At 38.2% G+C, this 16,947-nt stretch overlaps 1 protein-coding gene across 1 annotated transcript in view; it reads right to left on the reverse strand.

Moving 5' to 3' along the window:
• The window catches only part of thoc2 (THO complex 2), a 92,978-nt gene that overhangs the window by 35,848 nt on the left and 40,183 nt on the right, over window positions 1–16,947 (reverse strand). Inside the window, 5 exon segments of the mRNA XM_016254987.1 lie at window positions 3,055–3,234; window positions 4,580–4,697; window positions 7,370–7,466; window positions 7,697–7,816; window positions 9,098–9,186. Coding sequence (XP_016110473.1) covers window positions 3,055–3,234; window positions 4,580–4,697; window positions 7,370–7,466; window positions 7,697–7,816; window positions 9,098–9,186 — 604 coding nt within the window.

A 16,947-nucleotide genomic window follows, 5' to 3' on the forward strand; every position in this document is an offset into this window, starting at 1 on the left:
GCGAGAGAGAGAGAGAGAGAGAGAGAGAGAGAGAGAGAGAGAGAGCGAGATGCAGAGCGTGTGCCGAGCAGGCGACGGGAGGAACAGTATTAAGAACTGCTACTTTTGAACATTGATTTTGAAACTTGTGAATCCATTCGAATCGTTAGAAGACAGAATTGCGATTCATATATGAACATATTTTTACGTGCACCTCTAGTTTTCTCTTCCTCTTCTCTAAAGCAGTGCAGAATGGCCCCGTCCCCTTTGCCGCGTGTTCCTGGGGGCGGGGTTTATCTGGGTTTGCGATGTCACGGACTCTGGAATTAATTTGTTGTAGTCCCTACCAGCCGTTTTTGTAGGCATTAATCTGTCAGAATTTTAAAAGACGATATCTCCTTTTGCATTGAACTTTCAGCTTCATAACTTTGCAGATATTGTTTATGCTCAAACAGCAACATTACACACTAAAGCTAAAAAAAGGGAAATCGCAATCAACCACCCCTTCAATACTGAAAAAGTTGCTTTTACATAATCTGTTTTGTTAAAAGCGCTATATAGATAAAGGTGACTTGACTCGAATAGACTAGAGTCATCTGCTAGGTGAGAAGCCTGATCACCTTTCTTCAGTAATCCACATGATTTTAGGAACCATTCATGCCTATAGCACAAACGATGCAGGACAAGTTAATGCAATATTTGGAGTATGGAGTTTGTTCAAATCACAAATCTTCATTCTGAGCAATAATAGTCACACTTGTCCTAGCAAACATCACTAACAAAATATAAAACTAGGATATATTAAATGGCAAGCATGCCAAAAGACGTATTTGGCCATGCAAAATAAAGCAATTTTATACAATTAAGTTGCTCTAATATTTTTCAGGGTGCTTATGCATAAATCATGCAATCATGCTGAATGCATATTTAGTCTGTGAGATGAGTCAATCAATCTCTGTGGTGCATCAGAGGCAGTGATAGCCAGGCACATGAGCCCAACACATTCTGCTGATTGCAGTGCACAACTTCCTGCAAAGTGAGTTTTAAAAAAAAAAAGAGCCAAAATTAATAATTAAAAGCTTTCCCACTGATGTCAGGAAAAAGCGTGTTTCTCATTCACACCATGAGCAATTATTTAGACAATTTGGCATCGCGAGAGGGAATTATTTGCTAAAGGCTCTAATTTGAGACATTGAGAGAAAGTTTTAAAAAAATTAAAAAAGGATCGACCGGCGGCATCATTTTGCAGTCCCACACAGAATGGAGCTGATGATGTTAGTTTTTAGCACCATCTGCTGTGAATTGCGACATGTCTAGAGAACACGGGGGGAGAGAGGAAACAGTCAATTGGATTACCCAGTGAGTAATTGAGCTACGCAGCTGCTGAACATGAAAAGCAAACTGCCAGTGTATGTGGGTGGATGAAAATCACAGAAGTTCAGTGGTTGATACAGGCCACTTTCACTTCCAAACTGCGACACCAGCAACCATGAAAAGTTTCCAAAACTCAAATCATTCAGTTTGGTTTACTTTGGGGAAACAGCCGTTTGAAATGACTTCATTAAAAAGTCAGTTTGATCCAAAAACTCAAAAAAAGAGAGATTTTGCAGTGTGTTCACGCAGCTCTTTTCCCTGATCACGGGCTGTCAAGCCCATCAGAAAAAAACTAGTCCATATCATTTGTGTGGTACATTCTCAGTTGCTCAAAGCCAAATAATAGCCTTTTCCAAGGAAAAGACAAAAATGTAAGTCCATATTGACTGTTTCTCAGTCCTGCCCTAGGCATTCATTGCAAGTCAAATCATTACAGATTCATGATTTATTATAAATTGAATCGTGAATGCTGAATTCAGAAATCACTTGGGTGCATCAGGCAGGCAATAATATACAGTAATAGTAAGTAAATTAATGAAAATGAGTGAAGCAGCCGGCTAAAACTTTCACTAAATCACCAGAATTTCTCCCAGTGCTCTCGATGGCATGGTGACCTGCCTAATATTGTGGATCAAAGAGTCTGTCTTGTATACATATATGTTTGTGAAAGAAACATCCATTTTGTGATTGACATTAAAAGGAATACAAAATGAAATGTACCAAAACAATTCTTGACAGAAAATATGCATTTTGCAGCACAGACAGATCCTTTTCATCCATGAAATTAGGTGCGTGTTAAAAGATGAGCTTACAATTACAAGGAAAAGTGGGGGGAAAAACACCTCAGAACTGTAAGATATTAATTTAAAATTACAAGATACAAACTCTGAATCGCAAGAAAATAAGATTTTATTTTGAGATTTTAAAAAAATCTATTTTTTAATTTTATTCTTTTTTTATTATTATTATTATTTCTGTGGAGTACATTTTGTTTAATCTGTCGCCCACAAAAAGCTATTAGTATGACTTCAGAGGACTTGGACTGTAGTACATGAGACATAGGAGTTACTTCAATGGTGTTTTTGTCCTTTCAGGAGCTTGACGGCTTCTGGGAACTCTATGCTTCTGCTGTATGGAAAAGAGCAGCGAGAACATTCTGGTAAATTACTCGCACTCCACAAAGGTAAGAAAAATCATGCCGGTTTGGGTAAATGAAACTTTGCACTATTACTTTAATAGTTGGCTGACTTAGACAGGCTGTCATATGCCACTGATGTGAGAAAGACACTGATGAAGAGTCATGCTATGTTGAAGAACTTCTATTGCATGACCTTTCAGTCATTAACATCATTAACACATGCATTTTCTCATTCGAAAGGTGGATCTTTCCTAATTGGCAGCCTTTACCTCATTAAAATCTGTGATTTTATATGCCGTTTCTTCCTGAACATTCCCTCCAGGAACCCTAAAGTCTGACTATCTATATCATGGCACCATTTTACTTTGTCTGAAAAGTAAACAAGCATCAAACTTGAAGGAAACCGTTTTTAAGAAATGTATTATCGGCTCCACTGCATGAGCTTGTCACATTTAATTAGCAGTAATACTTATTTTTAGAAACTACAGTGATAGAGTTGAGGACCGCATTAATCTGAGTCATCATGGCTTCAAGACCAAGAGCCGCTCGTTAGTTGATTATACCTGATCATAAAGCTTCCCCACGAGTTTGAGATGCTTCTCCCCCCCCTCAGAGAAGACCACACCGTTCCTCTGCTGGGCCATCAGGAGACACAGCGGTAATGCCAGCTCGTGGTCCAGAAGAGCATCCTTCAGACGCTGAGACGACTTCTTAGTGTTCCTGATCTGTCCAAAGTAGCCACCCTGTACACACAAACAACAAGAAATCAACAAAAACACAAACGCAATGTTCTCGTAGCTGCCATGATCAAGTCAAAAGTCACAACCAGGTCAATATAAAACTGCACAGACTGAACTCTGCAGTCTCTTGTGTTCGAAGTGAAGTAACTTCTGAATTGATTCATTATGAACACCTACTGTCCCCCATGTGGTCTCATTTGAATTGCCGTCTTTAATTGTTTTCAAGTAAGCACTGTTAAAGGAGACATATTATGCCCCTTTTTACAATATGTAATATAAGTCTCTGGTGTCCTCAGAATGTGTCTGAAGTTTGCTTAAAATACTCCACAGATCATCTATTATATCATTTTGAAAATGCCTATTTTGAGTGGAAGCAGAAACACGCTGTTCTTCGGGCCTGTCTCTTTGAATGCAAATGAGCTGCTGCTCCCCACCCCCTTTTCCAGAATAGAGCTGCCCGATTACAGCTTGGACCTGCTAAAAACATCTGTTTTGGTTCTGATTATCATGTTTATCACACTGAAATCATGCGGTTTAAACCATATGAGTTTAAACTTCTGATATACGGTTTTCTGAGTTCACACATCCGAAGCACACGGACAGAAAGCGGCTGTCACGGCACGCGAGTACTAGACTAGTTCTTATTCACACACAAGTTTACAAAAACAGTCGGTTATGTCTGTGAAGGTAAACTGCTGGGAAATAAATTGCATGTTTATTTTAGATCTAAATAGTGTTCTGTGCTCGTCTGTGCAGACAAAGACGGAACAGTTAGCATGTTTTGCTCAAACTTTCGCCATGGCATTAGAGCTGCTACACCGTTGTCGCTTGCGAAATCAAATGACAGTGCCGTGAGTGGAAACTTACAGATTAAGGACCGGTAATATTCTAATGAGACCCCTTTGCCACGTCACCAAGGGAGCGAAAACAGACGTGCTCGTTTTCTCAGACGCTCGCAGAAAAAGGCTTTCCAAAACAAAGTTACCGAGTTAATCTTTTTCATGCTTCCTTGGTTGGTAGATGCACTGGGGATCTGATTGTAGCACTTAAAACCTGGAAAAGTCAGATTTTCATGATATGTCACCTTTAAGGCAAACACCATCTGCAATGCATAAACTTGGTACATGTTTGAGCAGCTAAGTAGTGCTGTTTTGCAGACTAACAGGGTAACACATGAACTCTAGCTATATCTCATAACAGGAGCCTTGATTTCCACACAAGCACACTTCTAGCGTTCGACACCTGAAACATCGCTGCAGCCCTAATATTTCGCAATAACATGCATACATTCATAAACATGGCTTTAGCTTTTTGCTGAATGATGACTATGACTACATGTGTGGCGTACCTCCGCTTTGAGCTGTTCTCCGCCTGTCATGGCCTCCAGCTGCTCCACAGTCATTTCATCTGTGATCTCAATTCCGGCCATCTTCTGCACCACCTCCTTCAGGATCAGCAGGTCAAAACTGGCACAACATAAGACATATGAATGATTAAAGAGCTAGATAAAAACCAAAGCTGCTCTTGGGGATTTCTGCATGCTTGATGACACTGGATAAAGGAAACTAAATAAAGAGCTGTGGTTCCTAGAGAACATCCTTAAATATGGACTGGTGGATCAAGCTCTAGTTTGAATGCACTGGATTCCCAATTTCAATTATATTTTAGTTGGTAAAGCACAACGCTATTAGTATACCCTTTTCAAACCTGCAACCCATTTTTGGGTCACAAGCCACCAGTTGTGAATCACAGCCAAAATTAAGACTACTTTGCTATGCTAATGGCAAACTAGAACATCTCAGATTGATTGTTTTTACATTCAGAGAAAATTCAGCTACTTAAGAAATCACCCCTCACTGAAAACATCATCGTCAGTCAAATCCATGATCTAACATGCATTAGGCCCATTCACATGTATGAAGCTCAGTCCAGATTTCAGAGTAAGTGCTAGTCAATTCTCTGGTCTGTCAGCGAGGGCTTTAACTGCCTGCCTACACACGTCTCTCTGGAGTGTTGAAGGATAACCCACACCTTATTAACGCTGCTGCTTACACATAAGCAGAACAGCCTCACATACAGCTGTGCAGGGAAATCTCAGACAAGCACTGGGACCAACTGCTTTAGTCCAAAGAAATGCATCATTTTAATTGTTAATTGCTGCAGAGTAAATATATTGGGCATTTGGACTAGAGTGAACCAGTGTTGCAAACACAGCACATTTTAACACTGCTGTATAAAATGTCCTGTATATAAAAAGTCCTAACATTGAATATAATCACCATTCATCAAGAAAATCACAAATTAATCTGTGCAGATACTGAACACTTGGAATGAAGGGGTTAAATGTTGACTTAACATTCATAAAATTGCAAAAGTATAAAAAAAAAACTAGTCATGATTGCCTTCTTGTACTTCAAGGATATATATACTGTATGTTTTGAAAAACAGCAGTATAAAAATTCATTTTCAAACTAATTTGGGTTTGAAAATGCCACTTTTCTGCTAGAGAACTGGCCATATTCCAGAGGTCCTCTACACAAATCGACTACAGAAAATTCAACCTAGAATTAAAAAAAGCAATCAAATAAAAAGATGATAATAATGTCAAAAGAATGCTTTGCAATATTTATATTTTTTTGTAAACAATCTTTTAAATAAAGATTTTCTTGTAGGTCCGCATGAATATATAGCAACACCGAGTGCAAAACTATTTCAATAGCCAGTAGAATGGGCAGTAGAGATGCGTAATACAATAAAAATATAATAATAATGTTTTTCAGCAACATATGAGGTTATGAAAAAACCCCAGGAATTTTAACCTGTTGACCTGAGCACTAGCACTATTTGAAAATAATTCTTCCTTCTAATTTAGTGATTCTGTGAGGAAGTACATCTGCATAGTGTAAAGAATTGAAAAGCTGAAAAAATGATTTATTTTCTGATGGTCTGAACCATTTTTTTGGGGGGGGGGGGGGGGGGTTACACTTCAGAATATTCTATGCAATAAACTTATAACAAACACCTATTTCAAAAACCTTAAAGTGAAAAGAAATAAAATAAAATCACTTGTTTCATTCACAACTTTACCTAAAAAAATTACGATTTTTATTGTGGCAACAGTTAAAAAAAATAATAAATTTAAAAAAAGATACAAAATAAGAAATATATAGCTGCAGTCATATGTTTACATACAGCTTGCAAAATCTGCAAAATGTTTAAATTAACAAAATAACAGGGTATTGCCCCGAGTAATCCATTTCACTCAACAGAAGTTTGAATATAGTCCACAAGACAAAACAATAGCTGAATGTATTTAAAAAAAAGGACCCTGTTCAAAAGTTAATATATGCCAGATACTGTGATTTTGTATAGTAACATGACCAGTTGTAATGAAGCGTGGGCTAAAAACACCACAGTAGGCGCGTTTCCATTACAGATTTGCGCATTTTCTGAATGTCGATAAAAAAGCATTGCGAAATGACGGCGTTTCCATTAACCAATGTTATGCGGCTAAAACGTAATCTTTTGCCTCTCGCGATAAGTCATGGCAATGGATTTTGGTGGGATTTTGACGGATTTTGGCTATATTTATTCAAAGGAGGCTTATGCATGTATCTTTACAGAAGCAGCAAAGAGAGTATTCAGAAACGTGCGTGGCGCGGCTGGAATAAACCATAGACTGTATAAAACCATTAACACAAGCACTGAGTGGCCGTAATCAGCTTCAGTGGCCGTATCAGAGCCACACTGCACCGCAGGCGTGTGCAATGTAAATTTTCTAAGTATTAATAGTAGGGAAAGCCCCTTATACTGGAGCGCGGCCACTTATGAAGTGTTTCTTGGAGGTTATAGTACATTGAAGAATGATCATAATATGACTTTTTACATACGCCATGTGACCTGTAAATGCGAAAAAGCCGTTTCCATTGCAGTTTTGCGAATTATTCCTTTTTCGCATTGCCTGAAAAACCACCTCATGCGAGCGTAAAAACTTGTTTGCGATATATTGCCGTTTTTGACGCGTTTCCATTTTCAATTCGCAATTTCAATTTGCGCAATTTGAAGGGTAATGGAAACGCACCTAGTGACACTTTAAAAAGCAGGTCAGGACTCAAGAACAGCAAACATGCAAGCGTACCTCTTGCCTGCTTTCAGCTGGTTGGTCACATACTGCAGAAGACCAGCTAACTCGATGGGATATTTCCTGAAAACCGCTCCGCAAAGACTAGCGAGACCTAGGGAAAGAAAATATTATCATAAGAATGAGCATTCGAATCTGAATGAGGGCGAGTCAAGAATGTCACGCATTTGTGCTCCAAATTGGTTTCCGGACACTCTTCAGCAGCAGGGTCAAACCATTTCAAGAAATGACATTTAACGTCCATTAAGAATGTCAGACGGAAGTTCAATTTAATCGGCATCTCGACACACCGAAGAGGAGTTTTAGAGGGAACGCGGCACTCACTCTGCAGCCATGATGAAATGGTGGTGTCGTCGTGTTTCATCTTCTCTTTCTCTGGGTTGGCTAAAGCTTCAATAATGCAATCTGCCCACACGGTCAAGGGCTCAAACACACCACGTCTCGCTCTTTAAAGATAACACTCCTGTTGTAAGCGGCATACACTGTTCAGACTATTACTCATACAGTCAGACATTGTTTTGGCATGTTCAAAAGAAAATTAACAGTATTTTCCTCTGCAGAATTTTTTTTCCCTCATTTTAAACGCACAAAGCTGTCAGCTTCGGTGATGATGAAGTTAAGGTGAGCGATTACATGCTATTTTAATCACGCACACATTACGGGAGTTTGGAGGAGATCAGCAAGTTCCTGGGAGAGCTGTTATTAGCGGAGGGGGAAGATTATTATACATCACAGTGAACAGGTTAACTAGTCATTGTGTTTATAATCACACTCCTGCAAACTACTCGAACTCAAACTTTCCAAAGTTCGATTTTAAATGGTGGTGAGTGTTGGTAGTGACGCTCAAGTCATGTGACTGTGGTGTAGTTCGTTTTAGCTATTTACATCTGGTGACTGGATTTAGATTGCAATAATCTAAAAGCCAAAATAAAAATAGTTTTTTTGTCAAGGGAACCAATCTACAAACATACATAATCACTGCATCAATCAATATTAGTCGATGCATAATTATATTTCCCTGGTCATGTAGAATACACTGCACAATTAGCCCAGGGACATTGATTCTAGGAAACGGAATCAATTTTGATTTCATGTTGAACTGCGGCGAGTGTTTTTTTCAGAGTTCAGAGGCAGCAGCATCAGTCTGAGGCGCTCATAAAATGAGGAAAGGCATCAAAAAAACACAGTCCTCAGCGACTGAATAACACAGCCTTCATCAGAGCTCATCTCAGTCTTTTATTTCACCACTGAATCTTCAGAATTTTTTCAGAAATGCTAATGAGCTCAAAGCCTTGCCGACGTCAGCCACTTCCAAGTCTTTTCTTGTCGGTGCACGAGAGCAAAACTCGTGGAGTCTCTCATCGCCGAAGATGTGCGCAGCATGAACGGTGACAACAGAACGAGACTCTGCACCACTTCTTCAGAACGAACCCAGCAGAAAGCAGCATCCTGATGAAAACTTTCTGGCACACGTGAAGATCTGCCAGCCCAGGCATGAATTCCTTACATTCGATGGAGATGAATGCGATTACCGCTAGCCTGCTGACTAACACAGCCTAAATTTAGCCTCGTGTTCATGCTCTCATTCTGATGTTGGGCATTAGGCCACTGGTCTGAGCTTTTTAATCTTGGGAACAATGGAAATTGATGGCACACTGCAGATTATAAAGTAGCCCTGTAAAAGCATGTCATGAGTCTAGCGGACCATTATAAGCAATAAAATACTCACATAATCAAAGAGAATGGTGGGGTTACTGTGGCTTAACTTTCCGATCTGCCTTCCTGAGGGCTTCACGTTCTCCTTAGTCAGTCGCCTGAGGGGAAAAACAGCCACAGAGAAGGTGAAAACCAGAAAAAATGGTACAGACACACCAAAAAGGGACCACCATAGACTAAAACAGGCCTGTTAAATGGCTATACTAACGAATCCGCAGACATTTGGCTGAGAATAGGTAAAAGCAATATCTCTACAGCAGGGGTCTCCAACCCTGCTCCTGGAGAGCTGCCGTCCTACAGCTCCAATCCCGTGCAAACACACCTGAGCCAGCTGATCAAGGCGTTCAGGGTTACTTGATGATTACAGGCAGATGTGCTGGAGCAGGACTGGAACTGAAGTGTGCAGGCCGGTTAGTAGGCCTCCAGAAGCAGGGCTGGAGATCCCCGCTCTAAAATACAAATTTCTTTGAAACTTCAAGCCATTATTATTAGGGCTGGGTTTTGACACAAATTTCACAATTCGATTCTCATTCACAAGCTTGCGATTCGATTCGATTCCCAATTCGATTCGATTTCGATAATTTTGGATATATATCAGGTACAGTACTTGCCAAATTTTCTCAAGGGAAAAACAAAAATCTCTCAACAACTACTGTAAAATATACACGAGTCATTTGGTACTACATTACTATAATATTGAAGGTTAAAATTTGACTGATTGTAAGCTATACAACGGCTACAATTTCACTTAATGACGTTAAAATTACAAAATAAATTGTTTAAAATAAAGTTACAATTACATAATATTTCAACTTCAATTAGTTTTTTTTATATAAACATTTAAATGGTGGCTGTCATAAAAACTTGATGGATTTAAATCATAAATTAAACATTGAAGAACAGTAAAAATTATAATGAGTATGTTATATGGTGCATATATTTAGCAAAATGCTCCTCTCTACAGTTTATTTTTCTATCTGACTAATGAGTTCATGGTCACCGAATGTTTTTCTGATGTAAATGTGACATTACGTGACATTGTTTACAAGCCGTTATATTGACGTTTTTGCGCAACTGAAACACTGACAGAGATTACATGAGACAGGATACGGATTGTAAAGTTGTACTCTTTCTTTTAACTTACCTTCGGATGTTTAGTCATGTTTATTTTGTGCTGAAACTGGTATTAATGTGGAGGAGATGATCAGTTCACGTGCACCTCGCGCTGCCGCGTCTGTTGAACTGAGGCACTACAGCGATCAGTCACTCCACATTAAACAGCGCCAAAACAGCATTTATTGTTTGAATATTGCAATACAACGGACAGAATTTGAAATCTGAGACTTTGTTTCATAATAAAAGCACAATGCTTATTGCAATTTATTGGATGGGAAGTGTCCTTCAACGTTCCGTCCACTAACTGAAAACAGGCTAGACTAATCGATTCTTGGGATTTAAGAATCGCTATCGTTCCGTAAAAATGAGAATCGATTAATATCGAGATATCGATATTTTTTACCCAGCCCTAATTATTAGTAATGGGTACTGAATGAAGCTTTGAAATCTTAATTTCTTGTTTCAAATCAGGCCAAGTCATGTGATTTTAGCAAATGAGACTGTGTTATGTTATACGGTTTCAAACTTAGGTTTTCAAACGGTTCACTGCTAGGTGCCGCTGATCTGGTAAACCCATGAAAGGGTGCATAACGGTTTTAACTAATCTCAGGTCTGAGAGGTAATACAAAAATATGAATGATATTTATTTGTTTCCAACTTGCCTAGTTTGACAAGACCTGTCTAAAGGCCAGCTCACCCCAGCAGGTATACTCATCTACCAGTCAACATTCACAGCCTTGTTGTGTTAGAACTACTGCTGTCAAATGATTAATCTCATCCAAAAAAAAGTTTGCTTACATAATATGTGTAATGTGTATTTTTAATATGTATATATAAACTAGTGGTGTCAAAATTAGCTCGCTAACACAGGCGATGAATTTTTTCAGTTTAACGCGTTAAATATTTCACGCAATTAATGCAGGGGCGGTGCTAGGGTTGGCCACCCCACTCACAACTGCTGCTTCTGTCACTTTCTCTTGACAAGTGCATTTATTCAGTCGCAGAATGACCGAACGGGAGACGTTTCAGATGCGCGCTCCACTTCACTTCAGCACCAGGCGCGAGTCAAGAAACACAGTGAACACAGTGAACACAAGAAACGGTAATGTGCTCGCAGCGCGTGCTCTTCAATTGCACACACACAAAGGCGCCGACACGCGCTGTAGCCTGTATCTTTTCATATCAAAGCGCGAAATAAACTACGTGCATGCAATGCCGTGGTCAGTTAAGTCATGAAGTTACCAAAAAAGGCGATTAAAGCTGCCTTAAAACTGTGCAAGCATGTAATATATTTTATATGAGTCACATTTAAGAACATGTCTCTGAAATGGTTTTCAAAACTGTCCTGGAGCAGCCCAGCACCATCTCATCTAACACACCCGATTTAACTCGTCAGCTCATTAATAGAGACTTTAAGACCTGAAGTGGGTCAGAAAAGGTAAGAGTTGAGAGAAAGTGTCAGATCCGCGTCACGTTCATCAGCGGAAGCTCTTAAAGAAATAACAGCCAAAATAACCTAATAACCAGCTGCTGTGATGTCCATTAATCAAAGGACAAAGAGAAAAAAAGAGGAAAAAAGAACTTTTATAGCTTTAAGGATTCATCTATATTTTAATTTAATTAGAATAAATTTCTGTATATTTCTGCTGAAGGGCACAGGTAAATATGACATTATAATGGCTTTATGTGAAGGTTATTTTAGGTTAACTTAAATTAGAAGTTATTTTTTTAAAGTCTAATAAATGTTAAAATTGATAGCTCTCAATTATACTGTAATGTTGAATGCCTATAGTCAATGGTTAAATATTTGTTGGGGGGGGGTAAATAAAGATGCCATTAAACAAATATTAAAAAATATACTGTCTTTATGTTGTTTGTACATTAATTTGAAGATTGAATGTTAAATTGCATTATAAAAGTATATTTAAAAACATTAATGTTAGGTGGGATTAATCGCGATTAATTTCAGAAAAATGTGCGATTAGTTAGTTCTTATTTTTTTAATCGATTGACAGCACTAATATAAACACACATGCATGTATATATTTAAGAATAAATATGTTTTATTTACATCTAAAATATTATGTGTGTATATATATATATATATATATATATATATATATATATATATATATACACACACACACACACACACACACACACACACACACACACATACAGTATATACATGTAAATCTTTTAAAAACATTTACATGTATGTTTGTGTATTTATATTCATAATAAAGATACACAGTACACATTTTGTAAACAAAAACTTTTATTTTGGATGCGATTAATCCCGATGAATCATTTGACAGCACTAGTTTAAAATAAACTCAAGTGACGTTGAAGTCACATGACCATGGCGCAGTTCATTTAAAGTCTACATTTAGCATTAGATAATTAAGCGACAGCGAATAGCAGAGGCAGGTGTCACCATCCTGTGATGATTTGAGCACTTTGAAATGGTTTCAATTGAAAAGCTTTTTTTTTTCTCCCATCAATGAGCATTACAATGACAAGACCGTTCTAGATATCAGCAATATTAAATGCTAGTTATTTTAGCTGGAAATTGTTGAAATGGTTTAAATATTAAATATCCCAATTAAAAAAATTGGTTGTTAGCTACTAAAAATAGGTTGTTAGCATTGTTAGCTACTTGTTAACATGGCCTCCCAGTGTTGTGAATATTGGAATTTATGGAAGAGTCAAGCCACGACAGGCGACAGACAGGTGTCCGCGTCCCGTCTCGCTCATGTTTTATGAGTCTTCACGCCTCTGCACTGATTTCTTATCACACATGCCAGCAGGCGCATGATGGACTGTCACGTGAAGCGCAGTGCCTCTCGGGCTGTTCTTTATAACGCCGTTGATTGTGATCACGGGGGGCCGTGTTTTCCCTCAGACTAGCAGAACTGCTTTGTCTGAAGTGTGGCACAAAAGGGCCAATTAAAAAGTCAATTAATAAAGTAGCTGGGGGGAAAACACACACACACACACACACACTGGAAGAGGGCACAGAGCCAGTGTTGGCATTGTGAAGTTTCCATTCGAGCTTTTGAGCCGACAGGAGCTGCCGCCCGCTGAGCCATGACGGTGTCATTGGTCTTAATAAGGGAGCCCTGTGCGTTCCCTACGTCACATCAGGTGGCCTAATTGGTTTGCTTAACCTTCAGAGCACAATGAACAAGCTCTAATGCTCTAATCTTCTGATACCCAGAAGTCTAATAAAGCTCAGATGAACCACAGGACATCAGCTGCCTCACTAGTATGTGTCTAACATTTTTATAACACACTTTTGGCACACCAATCAAATAAGTCAGGAAAGAGACGTTGGGGTGGGAGGGGAAAAAAAAAAATTCTCTCTTCAACGATTCTGAATATGCGGTAAACACTAAGCTCAGAATTGATTGAGAACTTTCATGCACTAGAGACAGCCATATTATAGTTGCTGCCAATTACACACACAAAACCCTTGAACAAGAATCTAATATTACATTAAGTTTGGAAATGTTGAAGCAAATTACAAGGACAACCACAGACTTAATTTGCTCAATGTTACAGTGCCTACAATGTGCGATTTCACCAGTATATCAAAGCTTTCTCTTCTAAATGCTCTACAAAGACATCATTAATGCTGCCTGGATTGCAATTAGATAGTATATTAGATACGTGACACTCACAGACAGAAGGTTGCTTTCAAATGCTTGTTTGCGCTTTGTGTGTTCACTCTGAAGTGCACTTGTGGCATAAGGCTGCACGCATATTTATGAATTGGTTAAATGAATGAAATTAATCTGAAAGTCATTTCTATCTTAAGGGATTCAACAGACAGGACATCCGAAATGTCAAAACACATCTGTGAAATAGTGTGATCTCTTGTATAGACGACATTCACGTGTGACGTCATCAGTAACAATCAGACAGCAAAGATGGTCAGCAAGAGAGAAAAACCCCTCGATGCACTGCACTGAGCTCTCAGATGTGTCTTCACCTCCTCCAGTCACACCGCTGAATGAAGCGCTACTCCTGTCTTTCTGCCTCCGCGCTCACAGATCCTCCGCAGCAGCACTGCAGTCGAACAGCACCTGCACCTCCCTACAGCTCACACACACGCTAAAGTCTGCCAGCCCGCCTGCCGCCTCACAGCACACAGTCACGTAAAGCCACTGAATGCAAAATAATGCATGCAGCAAACTGTTTCGACAAAAAAAACAACTAATAAATAAGCTAAAATAAAGCATTTAAATAGTGACATTAAAAAACTTTATAAATTTACTGTTAATAAATATTTTCAATTCATAAATTATTAAATTTAATGTTCATGTTAAACCTAAACGTGTGTATATAAGAGTTTAAGCTTTTTATTTATTTAAATTTAGATAAAAAAATATATATAAATAAAAAAAGAATTTTGACCATCTAAATGTGCATAATGTACTAGTTTGGATTTAATTTCTTATTTAAAGGGGTCGACCGATTATCTGCGCCGATATTAAGCATTTTTATGATTATCGGTCATTTTCAAAACCGATAAAATAATTTTGAAACGCACTATTTGGCTCTGATGCAGCCTGTCAGAACTCACCACTCTGTGGCCTAAAGCAATCTCCGCCCACTGCTCATCTGATTTGTTGGGAGTCACGAGTCCGACCAATCAATACGGAAAATACTCCAAAAGCGCTTGCTAACTGGAGCTGCTTCAGTGATCACGCATCAGTTGTCTCTCAAAGGTAAGGCAGCAGCAGACGTTGCTTAATTTGCAATAAATCACAATCCACTAACGTTACACTGAAGTTGCAAAACACCTCAATATTATCTATGATTTCCGCGATGCAGAAAATGTGGACGGAATCGCGGAATCCAGTCATATTAATGGAATTTTACTGTATGACGCGGAATGTCATGGAATGTGTCAAAGTTTAGATGAATTAATCAAAAGTAGGTCAGTACACTTAAATAGTCGCGATATGGACTAGTATCTGTAAATATTAAGCAGCAAAAATACTATTTAAATATGAATTCTGCATGTTCTGTAGATGTATGTAAATGGTGTTTTGTTTTCTACACATACACAGTCCGTCAAAATATAAGTTTGGGTTAGCTTAAAGAAATTATCAGAAATATATTACTGTGGTGCAGTATGACATGCATAATACTACTACAACAATTACAACTTTTGTTTAAAAGAATAAATCACAATACGCTATTTCCTCCATCTTTTAATTTTAATAGTAAACCCTTTTGCCAAAAAATAAAGAGTTAATCTCTCATTTGATTAAAAGATATTGATTTATGCCTTCATTTGCACTGTACTGTAAATTAAAACGAATTGAAATTTCTAGTGTCACATAGGCCAAGACATTTCAATAGGCTATTGAACTAAGTGTGCCTGTAAAAGGCTATTAGTGTTATAGTTTCATTAAAATAGTCTTATTAACTTCTACAATATAGCTATGAAGACAATTAAATGTACACTTATGATATACATTTGTTTAAGTTAATCCTTTGATGTGCATTAGATGAATTGAATAGTCACCTCTGCTATTGTAGATTATGTTTTAGTCATCAGAAAAGAATGAATGAGGAATTATGAGAGGTTATGCTATTACACATACATTTCTAACATGTATATTATTGAAGCCAAATACTTACATTTCCAAGCTGTTTAACTGTAGTACAGTATTTATAGGCTTAATCATGAAGCATACAGTGGCCCCACTTTTAACTTTCTCTTTAAATTACCCTTATTGTAGATGGATGGACAGAGGAAGACGAGTAAAAAGTACAGTGTGGGAGTACTACACTCAACCAACACCAGGTGAAGGCAGTTTTTGTCAGAGACCTTGTTATTCTTAATTTTGACAAATTTTCATTTTTACACCAGACATATATATCGGTTCTCGGTCTACTTGATCTGTAATAATCGGTATCGACATCGGCCCTGAAAAACACGTATCGGTCAACCCCTAGCTTATTTATATTTAAACTTCAAATGTTCAAATATTAGATGCTTCGCATTTTGTAAAAACATGTTTAGGATAAACATGGCACAATTGTGTTGCTAAATCTGACCAAACATTATTTCCTTCACACTAGTTCCACTCTGTGCTGACTTCTGCAGCCTCAGGCTATAACATCGATTAATAGCAAACCAGGAAAAATTAAAGCAAACTATAAAAATAAGCGTGACAAAAAGGAAACGAGCATAATGGATAAAATCAAATGATATTTATATTTAAAGAAATGCAGAATTAAATGTTGAACGCATTTGTCACTTGTAAAGTTTAAAGGGGTCATATGATGCGATTTAAATTTTTCCTTTCTCTTTGGAGTGTTACAAGCTCTTGGTGCATAAAGAAGATCTGTAAAGTTGCAAAGACTAAAGTCTCAAATCCAAAGAGATATTCTTTATAAAAGTTCAGAGTCAGCCACACCTACCTAAAACGGCTCATTCTAACACGCCCCCACATAGCTACCTGACTATGTGGGAAGATTTGCATAACACTGCCCAAAATGTTCACGCAAAGAAAGAAGGTTGTGACTTTTATTCTCACTGTAGTATTGTTGACGCTGCCACCATGTCGTGAAGGTGCTGTGTGCTTCGTTGTGTAAGCGAAACTACTTTGTTTGGTCTTCCAAAAGAGGACGATATCCGCTTCGTTATGCCTGGAGCTGATCCGTGCTGGTCGCTGAGGGAATACATCAACTTTCACCTGTGGATCGCCGGATCAGCTTTCACC

This window comes from Sinocyclocheilus grahami, unplaced genomic scaffold, assembly GCF_001515645.1.
Source record: "Sinocyclocheilus grahami isolate Dianchi unplaced genomic scaffold, SAMN03320097.WGS_v1.1 scaffold1300.1, whole genome shotgun sequence".
NCBI lineage: Eukaryota > Metazoa > Chordata > Actinopteri > Cypriniformes > Cyprinidae > Sinocyclocheilus > Sinocyclocheilus grahami.